General features: G+C 38.7%; 5 protein-coding genes across 5 annotated transcripts; all 5 read right to left on the bottom strand.

Moving 5' to 3' along the window:
- Positions 1-2,753: 2,753 nt before the first annotated feature.
- On the bottom strand, positions 2,754-3,707 carry LOC118077941 (olfactory receptor 6B1-like). Its single transcript, XM_035101663.1, has one exon. It carries the CDS (start codon positions 3,705-3,707, stop codon positions 2,754-2,756), a length of 954 nt encoding a protein of 317 aa, XP_034957554.1.
- Positions 3,708-5,760: 2,053 nt separating this feature from the next.
- Positions 5,761-6,717, bottom strand: LOC118077940 (olfactory receptor 2AP1-like). Its single transcript, XM_035101662.1, has one exon. It carries the CDS (start codon positions 6,715-6,717, stop codon positions 5,761-5,763), a length of 957 nt encoding a protein of 318 aa, XP_034957553.1.
- Positions 6,718-10,336: 3,619 nt separating this feature from the next.
- On the bottom strand, positions 10,337-11,293 carry LOC118077939 (olfactory receptor 5P4-like). The gene has a single exon (XM_035101661.1). It carries the CDS (start codon positions 11,291-11,293, stop codon positions 10,337-10,339), a length of 957 nt encoding a protein of 318 aa, XP_034957552.1.
- A 3,690-nt stretch (positions 11,294-14,983) lies between these two features.
- On the bottom strand, positions 14,984-15,937 carry LOC118077938 (olfactory receptor 6B1-like). Its single transcript, XM_035101660.1, has one exon. It carries the CDS (start codon positions 15,935-15,937, stop codon positions 14,984-14,986), a length of 954 nt encoding a protein of 317 aa, XP_034957551.1.
- A 4,236-nt stretch (positions 15,938-20,173) lies between these two features.
- On the bottom strand, positions 20,174-21,127 carry LOC118077949 (olfactory receptor 2AP1-like). The gene has a single exon (XM_035101670.1). It carries the CDS (start codon positions 21,125-21,127, stop codon positions 20,174-20,176), a length of 954 nt encoding a protein of 317 aa, XP_034957561.1.
- Positions 21,128-22,326: the final 1,199 nt, after the last annotated feature.

The raw sequence follows: 22,326 nt of genomic DNA, 5'->3' as shown, positions 1-22,326 counted from the left end.
GGTTATCTGATTATGATGTTTGTTCCGGGGGGAAGGGGGTGGAGATGGTGGTCTAGAAATGATGACTGTATAGAATCACCCAGAAGTGATCCTTAGAACTCCATCAAATCCAAGTACTGCTGCCAATTGTTCCAAGAAAGGTTTTGGTCTATCGTTTTCACAGGTTTCTGATAGCATATCAGTGTATCTGAAATGTTTTAGAATTATCTCAGTTTTATTGTTTAATATGAATATATTTCCATTAGTTAAGCTATAGTATATTTGTATACCTTTATTTATTTATTTATTTATTTATAAAACTAAATGTTCCCATTAGAAACATATTATATTTGCTTTACCATTTTGTCATTTTGCTTTATTATTCAATATACAGAATTATGGACACCATCTATGTGTTTTTTTATCAGTGCACACTTCACTTACCGTGTTTCATGATACCTTCTTCTGTATAACTTAAAATATTTTAAAATAAAGAAACTAAGAAACCCCAGTTATTTCAATGAATAAGTCAATGTGTTGAGATTCCTGCATTGCAGAGGGCTGGATGCTTGAGGTTCCTTCCAACCTTACAATTCTATTATTCTTATATCCACGTAAATAATCAGACACCTAAATGAGAAACTTATATGGAGTTAAATTTGCAGTGTTCTGAATTTTGCAGTGCAGTTCCCCCATGAAGAAATGTTGATAAAAAGGCATACACATGTACAGTAAAATTCATATATTTGTGACATTAACATACAAAAATGCATTACATTAGGGCACATTACAGTGGTACCTCGGTTTAAGTACACAGTTGGTTCTGGAAGTCTGTACTTAACCTGAAGCGTACTTAACCTGAAGTGAACTTTCCCATTGAAAGTAATGGAAAGTGGATTAATCCATTCCAGATGGGTCCACAGAGTACTCAACCTGAAACGTACTTACCCCGAATTATGAGTGTAATTGGTTCTGGAAGTCCGTACTTAACCTAAAGCGTACTTAACCTGAAGCGAACTTTCCCATTGAAAGTAATGGAAAGTGGATTAATCCATTCCAGACGGGTCCGCGGAGTACTTAAACTGAAAGTACTCAAACTGAAGCGTACTTAAACTGAGGTATAACTGTATTTTCCAAAAATGGGTCTCTTAGGCAAATATATATATACAACCATGATGCATTTTCACAAGGACTGCTTTATAATGCAAACTGATGTGGACATGTGGGAAATAAATATAATTAAGGTCATAAAAATGAGAAATGGGAACAAATTGAAATGGACAGATTCATACATCCCCAATGGTGATTTAACATTTTAGCTACTGCAGCACAAGTCGGATTTCTGTGTGTGCAGTTACCAAATATATTGAACAGGGATGAGAGGATTTCATTCAACTTGATACTTTTGTTCCTCTAGTCCATTCTTTCCATCTTGTTGCATAGATTCAATTGGGGGAATTTTATTTCCTTTTATGAATACATGAGGCAAATTTCCAAACTAAGGTTTAAAATTGCCATATCCATTGAAGATCCACAATGGAAAAGAGGCTTCATGGCATTGTATCACTGCCCAGTATGCATATTTTTTCCTTCTCAGAAAAAAAAGTGGAAATCCTTTTTAAAATGGCATAAAATCATAAGGTGCATTTTCAGCAAACCAAACAGCAGGCAAGTAAAGGACCAAAGTCTATAAAAGTTACAGGTAGGTAGCCGTGTTAATCTGCCGTAGTCGAAACAAGATTTAAAAAATTCCTTCCAGATATCTGAAGAAGTGTGCATGCACATGAAAGCTCATGCCAATGACAAATTTAGTTGGTCTCTAAGGTGCTACTGGAAGGTGTGTTTTGTTTGTTTGTTTCAAGCATAAAAAGTTAATTTTCCATTCCAGTTAACATACCTTATTTAATAATTACATTTGCAAAAGCTGGAAATAAACGTGTAAAAATCCATGTGTGGATTTTTGTTAAAACCACAAGAGGAATGAAAGAAATTTGAAGGGGGAAGACTCTTTATCAGAATGTATAGAGTGCAGTTATAAGAATGTCAACTAGTAACACTGTCTGTGTTCGAAGTCTTTTCAAAAGGAAGTCAGTTTAGATCATTAGTGGCAATGGATACCACCTCTCAGTTCACTGACTCAACAATGAAGTGGTAGACTAGGATTGAAAACCTCAGCCCTCCAGAAGTTTTTACCTGTTGGGATTCTTCCCAGACTACACAGCTCCTCATGGTGTGACCCTTCTATACGTGTGTTTGCCTGGTTAAAATGTGATCTCAAAATATGATAATGCCTCTTAATTACTTGGATGGAGGATGGACAAATAAGTGGGAATGTGTACAACCCTCTGATTTTCAATGGCTGAAATGTAGCCTATCAAAGGTAAGGATCACATCTATTGTTTCATTCAGTTTGGGGTTGGTCCTCCCCATCACTGAAATGTGGCTAAGAAAGATCCACTAGATCTAATGCAGATGAAATTAATATACATTGGTATCTCGGGTTACAGGCACTTCATGTTACAAACTCCGCTAACTAGGAAGTGGCTGCTCCAGGTTAAGAACATTGCCCCAGGATAAGAACAGAAAACATGCGCCAGCGGCAACAGGAGGGCCCCATTATCGAAAGCGCGCCTCAGGTTAAGGACCGTTTCAGGTTAAGAATGGACCTCTGGAACGAATTAAGTTCTTAACCTGAGGTACCACTGTATATCAATGGAGAAGTCCACACATGAAGTCAGTGATAATGAGAAGGTTTCCCCTTTCCTCTAATTTTTTTAATAAGTTCTCTGAAACATCTGGAATGATTTTTTAATTGCTTCCTTTACCTCTTTGTTCCTCAAGCTGTACACAAGGGGATTGACTAGTGGGGTGAGCAAAGTGTAGAACAGAGAAAAGAGTTTCTTCAAGTCACTCAGTGAACTGATGTTTGGTAAGACATAGACTATCATCAGGGAGCCATAGAAGCAAGCAACCACAGTCAAGTGAGAGGAGCATGTAGAGAATGCCTTTTGTTTACCAGTGGTGGATGGGATTTTTAAAATGCTCTTGATGATGAAAATGTAAGATGTCACAGTTATGATAAAGGGTGCCAGTGTACCTATGAAGGATATTATGAAGGCTGTAGTTTCAACCAGATTAGTATCATTGCATGAAAGTCTTATCATTGGGATCAAATCACAGAAGAAATGGTTGATTTTGTTGGGTCCACAGAATTGCAGCTGAGACACAAAAAATATTATGAGACTGATAAAGAGTGATCCACTGATCCATGATCCAGCAATAAGCATGATACAAATTCTTCCATTCATGAGCATTACATAATGCAACGGTTTGCAAATGGCTAAGTAACGATCATAAGACATCACTGCTAGAAAGTAACACTCTGTAGTTGCGAGATAACCAAAGAAATACAGCTGGGCAAAGCATCCGTTAATTGAAATGGTTCTGTCCCCAGTCAGAAAACTGACCAGCATCCTTGGCATGATGGTTGAGCTGTAGCAAGTCTCCAGGCATGAAAGGTTTCCCAGGAAGAAATACATGGGTGTGTGAAGATGCTGATTGAGGACTACTAGAACAATAATGAGAATGTTTCCAGCCATGGTCACAAGGTAGATAGGAAGAAAAAGTATGGAAAACAATGTCTGTAAGTCCTCACTATTAAAGTCCAAGAGGATGAATGCCACAGGAGCTGTTTGATTTTCCTCTTCTGTGTTGACATTCAGTTTCATCTAAGTAACATCAGATAATATTAATAAACATTTAGGTTTGAATATGTGATTAAGAAGTTACAGCCTGTTGATTCCCGACTTAGCTATATTTAGATCAAACGTGTTGAAATCAATGGACTTTTTATTATTATATTAACCTTCTATTGTTTTCTCTCCAAGAAGTGCAAGCTAAAAACATTTTTCTCCCACCAGCTGCTATCCTCACCTTGTGAGGTTAGGATAAGAAGAAACAAGCATTTAAAACTGGGTTTTCCCAGGCATGATGTTCTAATCACTCCTCCATTCTGGATTTCAAGACTAACTTAAGCCCCATTGATTAAAAAAATCCAGCAATGGTTTCTGGTGTATATCTATGAAAGTTAAGCATCCCACCATAACTTTTTAACAATGTTATGAAACTAAGAATGCTATGTTCTTTTCTGAAGTTTCTAACTGTGATGGACAACCATGGTTCTACTTATGTTATTGGACTACAAGTACCATTACTCTTGACCATTGACCATGATGACAATGTATAGTGAGAGCTGGAGTCCAACATCTGGTTCCCCCCCACACACACACAAAAATTGTTGTTCCAATGTAACTTGATCATTTTCCTAGGCCTGTTTTACACATACTGAAACTCTCCCAGGAACTCAGGAAGTTCATCATAGCCAGCTCATCATTGCATGGCAAAGAGGAGGAACAAAATTTATAGTCACAAATATTTGACTTGAAATCCTGTCTACTAAGAAGTACACCCTACTGAACTTAGTGCGGTTGGTCACTGTTGAGAGGCCTGGTAGGAATTTTCCCACTTGCTGCCATCAACTCCCCCCCAAATTGCTGAAGGGTACTCCCTTAAGGAATCCGGGGCGTGGCCATGTCCGAAGCCGTGGTAGGTGAGGGCCTAAGGCACGCCCCTAGTGGTGGCCCTGGGGTTGAGTTCCTAGTTGATCTGTATCGCAGCGCTCACCCAATGGTGGTTAACCCTTCACAGACTGCCAGCAGAGTGGGCTGGAGTCGGATATAGACGGTTAGATCCAATGCCTAAGCCAATACCTCTCTACATCCGTAATCTGCAGATGGTGACAGCAGTCACGAAATTAAAAGACGCCTGCTTCTTGGGAGAAAAGCAATGACAAACCTAGACAGCATCTTAAAAAGCAGAGACATCACCTTGCCGACAAAGGTCCGTATAGTTAAAGCTATGGTTTTCCCAGTAGTGATGTATGGAAGTGAGAGCTGGACCATAAAGAAGGCTGATCGCCGAAGAATTGATGCTTTTGAATTATGGTGCTGGAGGAGACTCTTGAGAATCCCATGGACTGCTAGAAGATCAAACCTATCAATTCTTAAGGAAATCAGCCCTGAGTGCTCCCTGGAAGGACAGATCGTGAAGCTGAGGCTCCAATACTTTGGCCACCTCATGAGAAGAGAAGAATCCTTGGAAAAGACCCTGATGTTGGGAAAGATTGAGGGCACTAGGAGAAGGGGACGACAGAGGACAAGATGGTTGGACAGTGTTCTCGAAGCTACGAACATGAGTTTGACCAAACTGCGGGAGGCAGTGCAAGACAGGAGTGCCTGGCGTCCTATGGTCCATGGGGTCACAAAGAGTCGGACACAACTAAACAACTAAACAACAACAACAACAAAATATATAAAAAGTTTCTTTATTAGACACCAGACACCAAAAACATTCATATGGAGGATATAGAATGGTGTCTAATTGATTTCTTATGCAGTTTTCCCCATTTCTCCCTAAATTTCCATGAATTCTATGAAACATCTTGAACTTTTTTTCTTGCCGTGTGCTTCATGCCATTGTTCTTCAAACTGCATATAAGGGGTTGACCAAATGGTCAAAGACATATAGTGTGGTTGGAAGCATGCCTCCTGATAGTTATGTCAGTGTTTTATGTCTTCCCAACTTGAGTGTCAACAAGAGCTACAAAGCAGACAAGTTTCCAGGATCCTAGCTCTAAAATTATGATTTAACAACATGCATTAATATTACTTCCTTTATTAGTCAGCATAAAGCGTTCACATTCTGAAGGTAGAATGTTTTTCCTTAATAATAATGCCTCTGAAACACCTTGCATGCTTTTATAATGGCTTCCTTTACCTCTTTGTTCCTTAAGCTGTACACAAGGGGATTGACTAGTGGGGTGAGCAAAGTGTAGAACAGAGAAAAGACTTTCTTCAAGTCACTCAATGAATTCATGTTTGGTAAGACATAGACTATCATCAGTGAACCATAGAAGCAAGCAACCACAGTCAAGTGAGAAGAGCATGTAGAGAATGCCTTTTGTTTACCAGTGGTGGATGGAATTCTTAAAATGTTTTTGATGATGTAAACATAAGATGATACAGTTATGACAAAGGGTGCCAGAGTACCTATGAAGGATAGTATGAAGGCTGTAGTTTCAACCAAATCAGTCTCATTACAGGAAAGTCTTACCATGGGAGTGAAATCACAGAAGAAATGATTGATTTTGTTGGGTCCACAAAAATTCAGTTGAGACATGAAAAATATTATTGGACTGATTGCCAGACACGCAATGATCCATGGTCCGACAATCAGCCGAATGCAGATCCTGTCATTCATAAGTATTGTGTAATGCAATGGTTTGCATATTGCTAAATAGCGATCATATGACATCACTGCTAGAAAGTAGCATTCTGCAGCTGCAAGAGACCCAAAGAAATATAACTGTGTAAAGCACCCTTTAATAGAAATAGTTCTGTCCCCAGTCAGAAAACTGACCAGCATCCTTGGCATGATGGTTGAACTGTAGCAAGTCTCCAGGCAGGACAGGTTTCCCAGGAAGAAATACATGGGTGTGTGAAGGTGTTGATCAATAACTACTAAAATAATGATGAGGATGTTCCCAGCCATGGTGACAAGGTATATAGTTAGGAACAGTATGAAAAACAACATCCGTAGGTCATCATTGTTAAAATCTAAGAGAATAAATGCCATAGGAGCTGTCTGATTTTCTTCTTTCTCATTGACAGTCAAGTGCATCTAAGGGATAATAGATAGCAATTAGGCATGGGTATTTATAATAATAATAATTTATTATTTATACCCCGCCCATCTGGTCGGGTTCCCCCAGCCACTCTGGGCGGCTTCCAACAAAATATTAAAATACAGAAATTCATCAAACATTAAAAGCTTCCCTAAACAGGGCTGCCTTGATATGCCTTCTAAAGGTACCTCGGTTTACAAACACAATTGGTTCCGGAAGTCTGTACTTAACCTGAAGCGTACTTAACCTGAAGCAAACTTTCCCATTGAAAGTAATGGAAAGTGGATTGATCCGTGGATTACTTAAACTGAAGTGTAATCTCAGGCTGGGGGTAGTTTATGAGGCTTGGGCCTTGTAAATACATTCTTCTTCTTCCTCTTCTTCTTCTTCTTCTTTTTCGGTGATCCACAGTGGGGACATTGCTTTCCGGGTGGGAGTTGATCACGGTGTGGATTTGCCAAGCATGCCTTTCTCTTAGCATGCTTTCTCCCTTGCACCCTGAGTTTGAGTGTCTTCAAAGCCCATGACAGCTTTGGTAAAGGCTGTTCTCCAACTGAAGCGCTCACAGGCCAGTGTTTCCCTGTTGTCAGTGTTTATACTACATTTTTAAAGATTTGCCTTGAGAATCTTTAAACCTCTTTTGTTGACCATCAGCATTACACTTTCCATTTTTTAGTTCAGAATAGAGTAGTTGCTTGGGAAGACGATCATCAGGCACAACATGACCAGTCCAACGAAGTCAATGTTGAAGAGTTATTGCTTCAAAACTGGTGATCTTTGCTTCTTCCAATACACTGATATTAGTTTGCCTGTCTTCCCAAGTGATGTGTAAAAATTTTCAGAGATACCATTGATGGAATCTTTCAAGGAGTTGGCGATGGTGTTTATAAGTGGTCCATGTTTCACAAACATATAGTAAAGTTGGTAGTACAATAGCTTTGTAAACAAGCATTTTGGTTTCCTTGTGAATGTCCCGGTCCTCAAACACTCTGCACTTCAATCAGGAGAAAGCCACACACAGAGTTCAGGCGATGCTGGATTTCAGCATCAATGTTGGCCCTTGTGGAAAGATAACTGCCTAGGTAGGAGAAGTGATCAACATTTTCCAACGTTACACCATTGAGTTGGATTTGCGGCACTGCAGAAGGGTTGTTTTGTACTTGTTGGTGCAGCACTTTGATTTTTTGGATGTTGAGTGACAGGCCAAGCTTTTCGTAAGCTTCTGCAAAGATATTTAGGATGGTTTGAGGTCATCCTCTGAGCGTGCACACACTACATTGCCATCAGCATACGTACATAAGTCTATTGGATATGGAATAGTGAGAAGAGACTGCCTGCCACCCAAGAAGACGGTGGCAGATAAAGAGGGCTTAATACTCCACAAAATCAGATTCCTACAATGGCTGGAGCCAATGAGCCAAGCAAAAATAATGCATATTCTATGACACATGGAGAACAATTGATTAATCAGGTGAAAATCTGGAAAAGGTTGTTCCTTGTGGTGGCCCTAGTAGTCAAAGACATTCCTGTTTGCCTAAGCATTTATTATTTAACATTGTTGTACATTACTGTGAAACATTTCGTGATAAGCAGTATAAAATATATAAATTAAAAACCAGATAAACAAGAAACAAGAAAAAATACCCCATTCACTGAGAGGCAAAAAGGAAAAAGGAAGGGAGGAAGGAAGGAAGGAAGGAAGGGAGGAAGGAAGGAAGGAAGGAAGGGAGGAAGGAAGGAGCCCAGGATTCAACAGAGTCTTGTATCATTTCCATAATGTTTCAGACTTGAAAACCTGTTACAACATATAGCTGAGTTACATTTTACCTGAAGACACTGGGAGGCATCTGTGGAAGCTATCGGTGCCATAACCGGAACAATGTGATCAATAATGGGAAACCTATGGCCATCCAGATGTAAGTCAAGGGTGGGGAAACTGTCACCTTCCCCATGGACTTGTAGCCAAGCAGCATCTGTAGGGAGAGAAGTTTACCACTTCTGAGCAACAATAAAAATCACTTACACAGTGGTTACTCTATCAGCACACCCTCTGTATCAACTGCTCCACCCCACTACCTCAAGGTGTGATTTCACCCTTCTAGTTTGAACATAATGCAGTAGGCAATGCTAGTTCAATGTATCAGTGTGCCTCAGAGTATTTGATTTTCCCATAAGGAAGGGAGGGAAATAAAGAGTCCAAGTTGGCAGATCAATTTCTTAAGAGCATGCCCAAAAGACACAAATGCAATTCCAATGGTGTGTCTCTCTCTTCAAACTTAGCAGCCATTTGGTTTTTGGTCATTTGACTCCTAGTCCAAGAGAGAATAGATTGACCGATGCCATTTTAAATCTTCATTTTTACATCTTTTAACTCAAACTAGAAGCTAAATACATAGAAATTTAAATGGGCATGAAAATATGTCCAAGAACTTCATTTATATTCTGGACCAGATCACTGAATTCATTCTAAAGAGCTCTTTTCGAGGAGTTCTTACCTTAAAGTCACAACACACTAGATGACTGATGAGTTGGTTTTGCTTCATCTTAGAATGCAAAGTACTTGTAAAAGAACAGAAATAAATGTGCTTTCTTCAGGTCTTCAGCACACTCTCTTTTGAATGTATCTGAAAAGTCTCACTGGGAAAGGAGTATGCAAGAGTAAAACAAAACAAAACAAAACCCCATCAAAATCGTAAGGGAAACCAAGGACTCCACGATGATTAATGAGTTTGCCTCATTTTGAGAAATTCTCAGTAGATTTCCCCAGACCAAGAGCTCTGGAGAAATCATTGCACCACCTGGACTAGGATTCAGGATTTTAGCTGATATATGTTCATTTGTTTCGTCCTTTTTTCACAGTTTTTTTTCCTTTGTGCCATTAAATTGTTAAATTTGTAGATGTGTAGCTGAAGGGGAGGTCAATTATGGGTGGGTTTCTTTACTTATTTGTATTGTGAGTGGAACAGTGTGTGTATGTTTACATTGCAATGTAGCTGAAACAAATTCCAAGTATGTTGGAAAATGTACTTGGCCAATAATAAATTCTTCTTTCCTTATAAGAATTATTATTAGGAGATAATGGAATGTCTTCTTGAGATGTGTATGGTGTATGATGTAGCAACATTCCTGGGGGAGAGGACAGATCACATTCAAAATGGGAGTACTAGGAGAAATTAATAAAATGCAAATAGAATTTTGTGGTGTGTTGTTGTTTTTTTTAAAAAATGCAAACCAATGTGGAGAGGTGGACCTGCATTTAAGGGGGTGGGGAATGAGAAAAGTAAATAAATTGAAATTGAAAGGCTCACCAATCCTGTGAATGTGGGCGATGGAATGCTGATTTGAATAGAAAGCTTCTATACAAAAATATATAATGTAGTTGAAAGGTTTTCTGATAGTTGTGTCAGTATTTGAAGTTCTGTCAACTTACACACAACAGGAAGTCTACACATATAAGAGAATGATTTCTGGACATTGCCTCCAAAACAAACATAGACAAAATGCATTAAAATTGCTTTCTTTATTTAATAGCATAGAACATCAACATCATGGAAACAGAGAGGTTTCCACCTTGTTTCCCACACTTTAGAGTTGTCCAGGTTTTTCTTCTGAATTTTAATAAATTCTATTGAACATTTTAAAGAGTGTTTTCTTTATGGCTTCCTTCACTTCTTTGTTCCTCAAGCTGTATACAAGGGGGTTGACTAGGGGAGTGAGCAATGTGTAGAACAGAGAGAAGACTTTCTTCAAGTCACTCAATGAATTCATGTTTGGTAAGACATAGACTATCATCAGGGAGCCATAGAAGCAAGCAACAACAGTCAGGTGAGAGGAACATGTAGAGAATGCCTTTTGTTTACCAGTGGTGGATGCGATTCTTAAAATGCTGTTGATGATGAAAACATAAGATGTAAGTGTTATTAGAAAGGTAGGCAGGATGCCTATACAGGAGACAATAAATGATGCAATTTCAACAAAATATGTATCATCACAGGATAGCCTTATCATTGGGATCAAATCACAGAAGAAATGGTTAATTTCATTTGGTCCGCAGAACGTTAGTTGGGATACCAAAAATATTATAAGACTGATAATGAGTGATCCACCGATCCATGATGCAGTGATTAGCGTGATGCAAATTCTGCTATTCATCAGCAATGCGTAATGCAATGGTTTGCAAATTGCTAAATAGCGATCGTAAGACATCACGGCTAGAAAATAACATTCTGTAGTTGCGAGATAACCAAAGAAATACAGCTGGGCAAAGCATCCGTTAATTGAAATGGTTCTGTCCCCAGTCAGAAAACTGACCAGCATCCTTGGCATGATGGTTGAGCTGTAGCAAGTCTCCAAGCATGAAAGGTTTCCCAGGAAGAAATACATGGGTGTGTGAAGATGCTGATTGAGGACTACTAGAACAATAATGAGAATGTTTCCAGCCATGGTCACAAGGTAGATAGGAAGAAAAAGTATGGAAAACAATGTCCGTAAGTCTTCACTATTAAAGTCCAAGAGGATGAATGCCACAGGAGCTGTTTGATTTTCCTCTTCTGAGTTGACATCTAACTTCATCTAATTTTTTTTGCAATAAAAATTAAGAAATATTTAGGCTGAACTATTTGATTCATGAGTTGTTTTGATTCAGCATATGCTCAAAGATATGAAAGTACGTTTGAGTGTATCTTTAATTATGGTTGCATTGCTGTACACACTTATTAGGGTGTAAGCTCTATTGAATTATATTACACTTCATAATCATGCTTAGGATATGTAATTCAGCCAATCACATTTTAGGTATATCACAGTAGTGAACACAATCATCTAAACAGTGCAAGGTGTACATTTTGGCCGGGGGGGGGGGGAGAGACTGCTATGATATTTACAATGCTCTAAATTCAAAGCAGCCATTGTCTGCTGTTCAGATGTTGTTGGACTCTAATTCTTATCAGCTCCCCCCTCCCCCCACCAGCATAACCAATGATGAGAAATGATGCAGGTCGGCGGGGAAAATAATATCCACTTTAAGAAAGGGCTGCACAAAGGGCATTTTGCATAGGTGCATCCAAATCAGGGTAGCATTGCTGCTTTTGCGTTCTTTTACTGGTGTCTATTAAGGTTGCCAGTGAAGCAGCATTAGAGAAGAGAACAGAAGGGGAGCTAAATTTCCATTAAAACTGCATGATCTAATTTCTATGTAATTTTGAAAGGAATGGAGAAAGAATCAACAGGTGGCCAGTATCTCTGCACAGTCTGCTTTCTGGAAGCTAAGTGCTCATGGACAACTTGAAAGTTCCTGTCCTCCCTTCTTACAGTCATTTATTCTTAAGTCTTGAACCAGAGTGTCCTTCAAATAGATAGGTGATGGACCTCTGTAAATTAAGACACTTGGCACTAGCTAACCTTCTGCATGGAAATTGTGAGTTGCAAACTCCTAAGAAATCATAGAATTGATTCTAGTTGGGACCATGGGGGTCATCTAGTCCAACCCCCTGCAATGCAAGAATCGTCCACCCAATGTGGGGCAAAAATAAAGCAGAAAGTGAGTTCCAAATTTCAGTGGCATCTTGGCTTATTTCCTTTATGTGTCAGTGAAGACAATCCATCAGAACACTTTGCTAGAACAAAATAAAATTGGGGAGAATATTGGGGAGAATAGCCACATGTTAATTTGATAGATTTAGCTTTAAATATGAACTAAATTGAATTCTCCCCTGTCCCCAGTGAGTGATTTCCTAGATAGATATTCAAATTCAGAACTCATAGTGTCTATACAGAAACCAAGGTAGCTCTGTAGCCACAAATACATACATTTTCTTGCTTTTGAGGAAATCAGATGTGGGAAAACTGTGGAACTGGACTTAATTGTCAAGGATCCTTTACCTTTATGTGTGTGTGTGTGTGTGTGAGAGAGAGAGAGAGAGAGAGAGAGAGAGAGAGAGAGAGAGAGAATATATCTGTCTGGTTCTGAATCAGGTGATAAAGAGTTTTCAGGTGTCATTACCTTAAAGCCAGAATACCCTCAAAATTTGATTGCCTGTTGTTTTTCCCATTACAAAAAAATTCTTGATAATGGACTTCGTTGCACAAACAGCTTCTTTAGCACAAAACAACCCTCAAATTTATGATGAAGTAAAGTAGTCCTATTAAGGAGAATCCTCAAAAAAAAATCCATCTACCTGAAAGGTTTTCTTGAAGATTTTGGAATCTTCTGTTATAATAAATATGTAGATAGCTGCCTTCTTCAGAGGTGCCATCCATTTACTGAATATAAACTATAACATAAATTAACCTCTCAGTTCTACTTATAAATCTGAAAAATCCCACTGGGATAGGAACATGGAGAAGAAAACACAGAAAGCACAAGGGAAATCAATGATTCCCCTTTGATTTCTGGCATATTCTTTTGGGCAATCTGCAATGAATTCCTTAATGTCAGGAACCATGAAGAAATCTGTTAAAAACTCACATCATCCAATTTAGATCAGGATTCTATCTATGTGAGATCTGTTATCTTTTATGCAAGCCAGGTTGCTCAAACCAGGCAGAAGCTACTGATCCTCCCACATGTTTAAGATATTTGCCTTTTATTTATTTTACTTGCCACTATTTATGTCCCACCCCCTGAAAAATCTATGGGATCACCATACACTATTCTTCAAACATGCATATAGAATACACACAGCCTCTTCCTTCAGATAATCCCTGCAGCAAATATGAGGAAGGAAGTTATTGCTCTGTTTCTGCTCATGGAACGAGGGAGTTGATTATCAGATAGTAAATTGTTTCCACCACCTTCACAGTGGTGTGTTTTATCTACTGCAGCACCATAACTAGGAATTAATAAATCATTCAGTCACAGTTTCTTCCATATATATATATATATATATATATATATATATATATATATATATATATATATATATGAAGTACAGTCATACCTCAGATGTAAATGCTCTGGTTTTCTCATTTTTTCGGAAGCCGAACATCTGACGCAGCTTCCACTTGAGTGCAGGAAGCTCCTGCAACCAATCAGAAGCCGCGCTTTGGTTGTCGAACATTTGACTGTATTCTTTTTTAAAAAAACAAAACAAAACTATTTATTAAATTTTCCATTTAACAATCCAATCAAAGCATATTAAATATTTTGACTGTATTCTTTTTTAAGAAATACTATTTATTAAATTTTTCACTTTAACAATCAAATTAAATATTCCAAATTATACATATTATTCAATAATCAAACAGTCCAAATATTATGCCAAATTATAAAAAATTCAGTCACAGTTTCTCAATTTCCCAGACATAGTTTCAGTTTTCCAAAATCCCACATCAGTTTACAATTTAATTTTAAGAAGTACTATTGACATTAGACCATGTGGACATCCTATGAAACTGAATGTTTTAAGATTCAGGAGAAATTAAAGAAACCACTTCTTTAAGCAGCATGTAGTAACTTGCTTTCACAGGATGCAATGATACCCACTAACATGGATGGGCTTTAGAAGAGAATTAGACAAATTCATGCTCTGCCTTCCACAGCAATGCTTCTGAATACCACTTGCTGGAAACCATAGTTTAGGTGAATGCTGTTGTGCTTTAATCTTGTTTGCTGGTTTCCTATAGGTATCTGGTTGGCCTCCGTGAGAACAGGATGCTGGACTAGATACCAGATTATTTCAGAATCACTTAAAAGTTCTTATTCATACTAATTGTTCCCCCCTTTTTAAACATTTGACAGACCTTATCCTTTCCGACCACAAATATTGTCAACAAATGATGTGCATTTGTTGCTTGCTTGGAATTACACATTGATCCTTCCTGCAGTCAAAAAGACAACAGCAATCTGTATATGCCCCTACACTTCCGATTTCTTAGCTGCCCAAAGCCAGATTGAATAGCATCACATAGGATAGTAATTTAGAATTCTTGAGTTATATGTTACATATTTGGGAACCACCATAGTGGCTGAAACTTTGGACTCCATATTGATCACCTTCCTTTGTTGTTTCGGGGAAATTTTGTGACGTGCTGTGAGATTGTTGTTCCATTCATTGCAAAACACAGCAATGCTGCATTCAAAAACCAATATGAAACCAAACTGTAAAATTCATGTCAAGTAAGATTTTGTTTTTCAAATTCCTTCCTTGATAAACAAGGCAGAGGCAAAATACATTAAGTAATTACACTGATAGCCTGTTTTTGTAAGCATTCATGTTGTGAAGCCAATGCTATCAATGTTCTCCAAACTATATGACCTGAATTCTAATCAGTTCTCTGAAGCAGCTTGAAAGTTTTCTTTACTGCATCCTTTACCTCCTTGTTCCTCAAACTGTATATAATGGGGTTGACCAGTGGGGTGAGCAGAGTATAGAACAGAGAAAAAACTTTTTTAATGTCACTCAGTGAACTGATGTTTGGTAAGACATAGACTATCATCAGTGAACCATAGAAGCAAGCAACCACAATCAGGTGAGAAGAGCATGTAGAGAATGCCTTTTGTTTACCAGTGGTTGACGGGATTCTTATAATTCTTTTGATAATACAAACATAAGATGACACTGTTATTAGAAGAGGGGGTAGTATGGCTATAAAGGAGACAATGAAGGCAGTCTTTTCAACCAAATCAGTGTCATTGCAGGAAAGTCTTACCATGGGGGATAAATCACAGAAAAAAGTGTTGATTTTGTTGGGCCCACAGAATCTCAGCTGAGATACGAAATATAGTACGATGTTCATACCCAAAAAGCCACTGATCCAAGACCCAGCAATGAGCATGATGCAAATTCTTCCATTCATGAGCATCATGTAATGCAGTGGCCTGCAAATTGCTAAGTAACGATCATATGACATCACTGCTAGTAAGTAACATTCTGCAGCTGCAAGAGACCCAAAGAAATACAGCTGTGTAAAGCACCCTTTAATAGAAATAGTTCTGTCTCCAGTCAGAAAACTGACCAGCATCCTCGGCATGATGGTTGAGCTGTAGCAAGTCTCTAGGCAGGACAGGCTTCCCAGAAAGAAATACATGGGTGTGTGAAGATGCTGATCAAGAATCACTAGAGTAACAATGAGGATGTTCCCAGCCATGGTCACAAGGTAAACAGGCAGAAACAGGATGGAAAATAAAACCCACAGATCTTCATTATTGAAGTCCAAGAGGATAAATATTATGGGCTCTGTTTGATTTCCATCTCTATCATTCCTTTTTACTTGCATCTATATAAATAAGACAATATCAAGAAAGAATTAGACTTGAGTATTTCATGCTGGATTCACTTTAATTCATAGGATAATATCAATGACATGCAAAAGGCAGGGGGTTTGTACATTACCCATATTGGGTTACATCACAACACTGACAACAATGTTTCAACTATGATATGATTGATACATGCTACTCACTGCTATTCTTAGAATTAAATATCTGACACATTGAAAGTGTAATCCAATCCAATACATATCTACTCATAAGCAAATCACATTGAATTCAATGTCGATTTGTGGAGCGGTAGGTAGAGATTCTAATCCAAAAACAAATCTAGCACAATCAGAGCCACTGGTTGGATGAGAGGGGTTGCGTAAAGCTTTCGGAGTAGTATATGTTTCTGAGAACTACATTTAAAAGAAAAGAAAAATTGAAATCCTATGCTGACTTAACTCGGGGTAAGTCTCAATGAAGTTAGCAGAATTTAATATTGAAAACACCTATAGAGGATTTTGCCTGGAAGGGTTTCATGTGCCCCTTACCTTGAAGCCAAAATTCACCAGATTCCTCTGTATCACCCAAAATTGTAGATCATGGAAATAATTGCACAAGTATCATTATTTATTTCCACAGGGCATCAACTTAATGTATGTCTTGCTAGTAGCATACAGTATGTTTCAATATATCTCTCTAAGATTTCGTGGCCATCTAGTGCTGCTCTGAAAATGTGGATACATCTCTTTGGATATGGGACTATTGCTGAATACCATGAATCTATCACTTATCACATTCACATCTATCCATCTGCTTGTAAAATGTCAAAAGAGAATGAACACAGAGAAGACACCCTTATCATGAGGGAAATTAGTGGCACTCCTATATGTACTGTCATAGCTTTCTTCCAGGCAAATCACTGGTGGATTTGTTGAGATCCAAGAAAAACACAGTTATCTACTAATGAGGAGTAGCATAATCGCTTTGTGAACCAAACCGCAGTGGTCTCCCTCTGTGCCTTGTCCCCTGGGGGGATTTCCCCACGTGTACATATTACTTGGTGAAAGCCCTGCACTGCAAAATGTGGAGATGTGATAATTTTGATAGACAGCTACTTTTAAAAAAAGTTTCAGTTGTGTGTCAAAGCCCTCAAGCCAACCCCCCATTAGAATAAAGAAATTTACACAGATGCAGGCTTTTGTTTTAAGGTTATTGGGTAAATTTTAGCCACTACTTTATTGATTATAGGAAATGTGAGTGGTATTGGCTTATTTTGGCCACAACTTTATTGATTACAGAAAATGTGAGTGCTATTGGCTAAGGCATTCACAAAAGACTATATCGGACTCCTGCCCCTTTGCAGGAAGTCCGTAAGGGTAAACCACCCAAAAGGTAGCTGCTTCGGGGGAACCCACCTTCATCTCCCCTGGTGTTCCCAGAGGCCTGGCATGGCCCTAGCCCCTCAGACAGAATCCAGTCCCCAGATTCCTTTAACAGAATACCCTTGGACAATGGAGGCGCAGGTGATGGCTGACCTCCCCTCCCCCCACTCAACAATAAGCCAATGCCAAACCGCTAAACCTTACAAAGTTGTGACGATTGCTAAGAGGTAGGTGAAAACCAAGTGGCCAGTGCCAATTTGCCAAATGGAAAAAAAAAATTTCTACCCAGTCCCTGTTTCAAGATGGGCAACCAACCAAAGTCCCAAGCAAGGCCAGAGGACATCTAAATTAAAGCCAATGCTATCAATGTTCTCCACACTTTTTGACCTGAATTCTAATCAGTTCTCTGAAGCAGCTTTAAAGTTTTCTTTACTGCATCCTTTACCTCCTTGTTCCTCTAAATGTATATCATGGGGTTGACCAGTGGGGTGAGCAGAGTGTAGAATAGAGAAAAAACTTTTTTTTTCAAATCACTCAATGAACTTAAGTTTGGTAAGAGATAGACTATCATCAGCGAACCATAGAAGCAAGCAACCACAATCAGGTGAGAGGAGCATGTAGAGACATAGCTGCCAAGTTTTCACTTTTCTCGCGAGGAAGCCTATTCAGCATAAGGGAAAATCCCTGTAAAAAAGGGATAACTTGGCAGCTATGTGTAGAGAATGCCTTTTGTTTACCAGTGGTTGATGGGATTCTTATATGATTGATTGTAGATCATGGAAATAATTGCACAAGTATCTTTATTTATTTCCACAGGGCATCAACTTAATGTATGTCTTGCTAGTAGCATCCAGTATGTTTCAATATATATCTCTAAGATTTTGTGACCATCTAGTGCTGCTCTGAAAATGTGGATACATCTCTTGTGGGTATGGGTCAACTGTTGCTGAATACCATCAATCTATCACTTATGTTAACATTCACATTTATCCATCTGCTTGTAAAATCTCAAAGGAGAATGAACACGGAGAAGACACCCAACTCATGAGGGAAATTAGTGGCACTCCTATGTGCACTGTCATACCTTTCTTCCTGGCAAATCACTGGTGGATTTGTTGATCTCCAAGAAACACCCAGTTATCTAGTAATGAGGAGGAGCATAATAGCTTTGCGAACCAAGTTGCAGTGGACTCCCTCTGAGCCTTGTCCCCTTGGGGGATTTCCCCACGTGCCTGCCCAACGCAGTGGGACCTTATATTCCAGCACTGCTGTGATTACAATTTGTTTAAGCTAACTTTTTAAAGCTTTGTTTAAGATTGATTAAAACATACAATATGAATGCTTTCTTTATATATATCAGGAAGCATAAGAGTATTGGTTCAGGACAGGAAATGGGGAGTAGGGATCAGTCTCATATGCAAGCCTATTAAAAAATAGATAGATGCTTTTTATTCCCAATGTTGAATTGGGCTAAGGAGGACCAGCTATAGGGTTTCCATTGGTTTCCATTGTCTCTGAAACCAGCAAAAATGGGTGCAAAAATGTGTTCAGGAAGTGAAAATATTTGCAACATATACACAGACTCTCACACACAAAGCCCTTCTCTTCAGATAATCCATGCAGATAGCATGAGGAGGATTGTTACTCCTCCCTTTTCACTCAGAAAATGATGAGATGATCAGAGAGATAGTGATTTTCATCTTCATCAGCTCCACCTGCCCCAGCAGTGTGACTATGAATGAACAAAACATTTAGGTTTTGTTTCTCTCAGTTTCTCATTTTTCCATTGTTAAGTTCAGTAGCCAATGAAGTTTATATTTTAAAAGCAGATCAAATAATATTTACTGATGAAAATGCTTAAGAATTGTAGTGTGACTCTCTCAAAATAAACACATTTTTGCACGCAAACTTCTCTGACATAACATATTTTTGCAAAGCACTTTCCCCTAATATAATAAACAGTTCCATCTTAGGTTTAATAATGAATGTCTATTTTGTACATATTACTTGGTGAAAGACCTGCATTGCAATTTTGAAAGACAGCTACTTTTTTAAATGTTGCAGTTAGGTGTATATGTTGCATATTGGGGAGGACCATAGTCCAGTGGTTGTACACTGGAAATCCCAAGTTCAGTTCCTGGCATCTGCTGGTAAGTGTTGCAGAGAGATTTTGTGACCATCTAGTGCTGCTCTGAAAATGTGGATGCATCTCTTGTGGGTATGGGTCAACTGTTGTTGAATACCATCAATCTATCGCTTATGTTAACATTCACATCTATCCATCTGTTTGTAAAATCTCAAAGGAGAATGAACACAGAGGAGACACTTGGGACCTCCAGGGGTGAGCACCAGTCAATAGCCATTGTTGGAGCTCCCTCTGCTGGTAGTTTACCCTTCGCAGGCTCCCTGCTGGGTGGGCAGGAGACAGTTAAAGTCATCAGATACCAATGCCTAAGCCAATACCAGCCACACTTGTGTATTCAATAAAGTTGTGGGCTAAATTTTTCCCCTAACCTTTAAACTAAATTCTGTCTCCTTGGTGTCTTTTTTCCTGGGGGTGGGTTTCGGGGCTTGATGCACAAATGATTCAGCTTCCTCTTTTCATTTTAGATAGTTTTATGATGCACTGCGAGGTTTCGCTTGTAAATCACAACCACAGTGTGACATGTTTCTAATTCCTTTCTTTTGATGCTGGACTCAATATCAATATGAAGCTAAGCTATAAAATTAATACAAGGTCAATCTCCTGCTTTGATGAAGAAGGCAGGGGCAAAATATGTTAATTAATTACCTTCGTAATTAGTCCCAGTAAAACATTCACATCATAGAGCCAATAGCACCAGTGGTCTCCTCCACGTATTTGCTAGAATTTTAGTGAGCTCTCTGAAGCAGCTGGAAAGTTTTCTTTGCTGCATCCTTTACCTCCTTGTTCCTCAAACTGTATATAATGGGGTTGACCAGTGGGGTGAGCAGAGTATAGAACAGAGAAAAGAGTTTCTTCAAGTCACTCAATGAATTCATGTTTGGTAAGACATAGACTATCATCAGTGAGCCATAGAAGCAAGCAACCACAGTCAAGTGAGAAGAGCATGTAGAGAATGCCTTTTGTTTACCAGTGGTAGATGGGATTCTTATAATGCTTTTGATGATGCCAACATAAGATGATATGGTTATTAGAAGAGGAGGCAGAGTGCCTATAGAGGAGATGATGAAAGCTGTCATTTCAACTAAATCAGTCTTGTCGCAGGAGAGTCTAATCACAGGGGTTAAATCACAGAAAAAATGATTGATTTTGTTGGGCCCACAGAATCTCAGCTGAGATACCAAAAATATTATGATGCTGATACCCAATGAGCCACTGATCCAAGACCCAGCAATGAGCATGATGCAAATTCTTCCATTCATGAGCATCACGTAATGCAGTGGCCTGCAAATTGCTAAGTAGCGATCATAAGACATCACTGCTAGAAAGTAACATTCTGTAGCAGCAAGAAACCCGAAGAAATACAGCTGAGCAAAGCATCCATGAACAGAAATGGATCTGTCCCCAGACAGAAAACGGACCAGCATCCTCGGCATGATGGTTGAGCTGTAGCAGGTTTCCAGGCAGGACAGGTTTCCCAGGAAGAAATACATGGGTGTGTGAAGATGCTGATCGAGAATCACTAGAATAACAATGAGGATGTTCCCAGCCATGGTCACAAGGTAAACAGGCAGAAACAGTATGGAAAATAAAACCCGCAGATCTTCATTATTAAAGTCCAAGAGAATAAACATTATGGGCTCTGTTTGATTTCCATCTCTATCATTGTTTTTCAGTTGCATCTATATAAATAACACAATATCAAGAAAGAATTAGACTTGAGTATTTCATGCTGGATTCACTTTAATTCATAGGATTATATCAATAACATGCAAGAAGGCTGGGGATTTGTGCCCAACCCATATTTAACCAAACAAAACTCTCTATTTCTGTTTTGGGATACATCACAACACTGAAAACAGTGATCCAAATATGATATCATTGATACATGCTATTCACTTCTATTTTTAGAGTTAAATCTCTGACACATTTACAGTGTAATCCAATCTAATACATATCTACTCTCACATTGAATCTACAAATCACATTGAATCTTATGTCAATTTGTGCAGCAATCGGTAGAGGTTCTAATCCAAAAACAAATCCAGCACAAATCCAGCACAATCTGAGCCACTGGGTGGATGGAAAGGGTTGTGCAAAGCTTTCAGGGAAGTATGTGCCTTAGTTTCTTAGAGCTACATTTCAAAAAAAAGAAAAGAAAAAGCTGAAATCCTATGCTCACTTAACTTGGGGTAAGTCTCATTGCAGTTAGCAAAATGTACTATTGAAGGAACTTAAACAGGATTTTGCCTGGAAGAGTTTCATGTACTCCTTACCTTAAAGGCAGAATTCTGAGTTTTCCTCTGTATCACCCAAAATTGTAGATCATGGAAATAATTGCACAAGTATCATTATTTATTCCCACAGGGCATCAACTTAATTTATGTCCTGCTAGTAAAAGTCCTACATCGAGTTTGTTTCAATATGTATCTGGAAGATTGCATGACCATCTAATGCTTCTCTGAAAATATGTGGATATTGGTCAGCTACTACTGAATGCCATCAATCTATAGCTTACGTTGACACTCACATCTATCCACCTGCTTCTAAAATCTCAAAGGAGAATGAACACGGAGAAGACACCCAACTCATGAGGGAAATTAGTGGCACTCCTATATGTACTGTCATACCTTTCTTCCTAGCAAATCACTGGTGGATTTGTTGATCTCCAAGAAACACCCAGTTATCTAGTAATGAGGAGGAGCATAATAGCTTTGCGAACCAAGTTGCAGTGGACTCCCTCTGAGCCTTGTCCCCTTGGGGGATTTCCCCACGTGCCTGCCCAACGCAGTGGGACCTTATATTCCAGCACTGCTGTGATTACAATTTGTTTAAGCTAACTTTTTAAAGCTTTGTTTAAGATTGATTAAAACATACAATA

This window comes from Zootoca vivipara, chromosome 13, assembly GCF_963506605.1.
Source record: "Zootoca vivipara chromosome 13, rZooViv1.1, whole genome shotgun sequence".
Classification (NCBI taxonomy): domain Eukaryota; kingdom Metazoa; phylum Chordata; class Lepidosauria; order Squamata; family Lacertidae; genus Zootoca; species Zootoca vivipara.
This window is presented reverse-complemented; position numbering and strand designations above follow the sequence as displayed.

Excerpts from the sequence above, each read along its gene's own strand:
- LOC118077941 (XM_035101663.1), bottom strand. The coding sequence starts at position 3,707 with ATGAAACTGAATGTCAACACAGAAGAGGAAAATCAAACAGCTCCTGTG.
- LOC118077940 (XM_035101662.1), bottom strand. The coding sequence starts at position 6,717 with ATGCACTTGACTGTCAATGAGAAAGAAGAAAATCAGACAGCTCCTATG.
- LOC118077939 (XM_035101661.1), bottom strand. The coding sequence starts at position 11,293 with ATGAAGTTAGATGTCAACTCAGAAGAGGAAAATCAAACAGCTCCTGTG.
- LOC118077938 (XM_035101660.1), bottom strand. The coding sequence starts at position 15,937 with ATGCAAGTAAAAAGGAATGATAGAGATGGAAATCAAACAGAGCCCATA.
- LOC118077949 (XM_035101670.1), bottom strand. The coding sequence starts at position 21,127 with ATGCAACTGAAAAACAATGATAGAGATGGAAATCAAACAGAGCCCATA.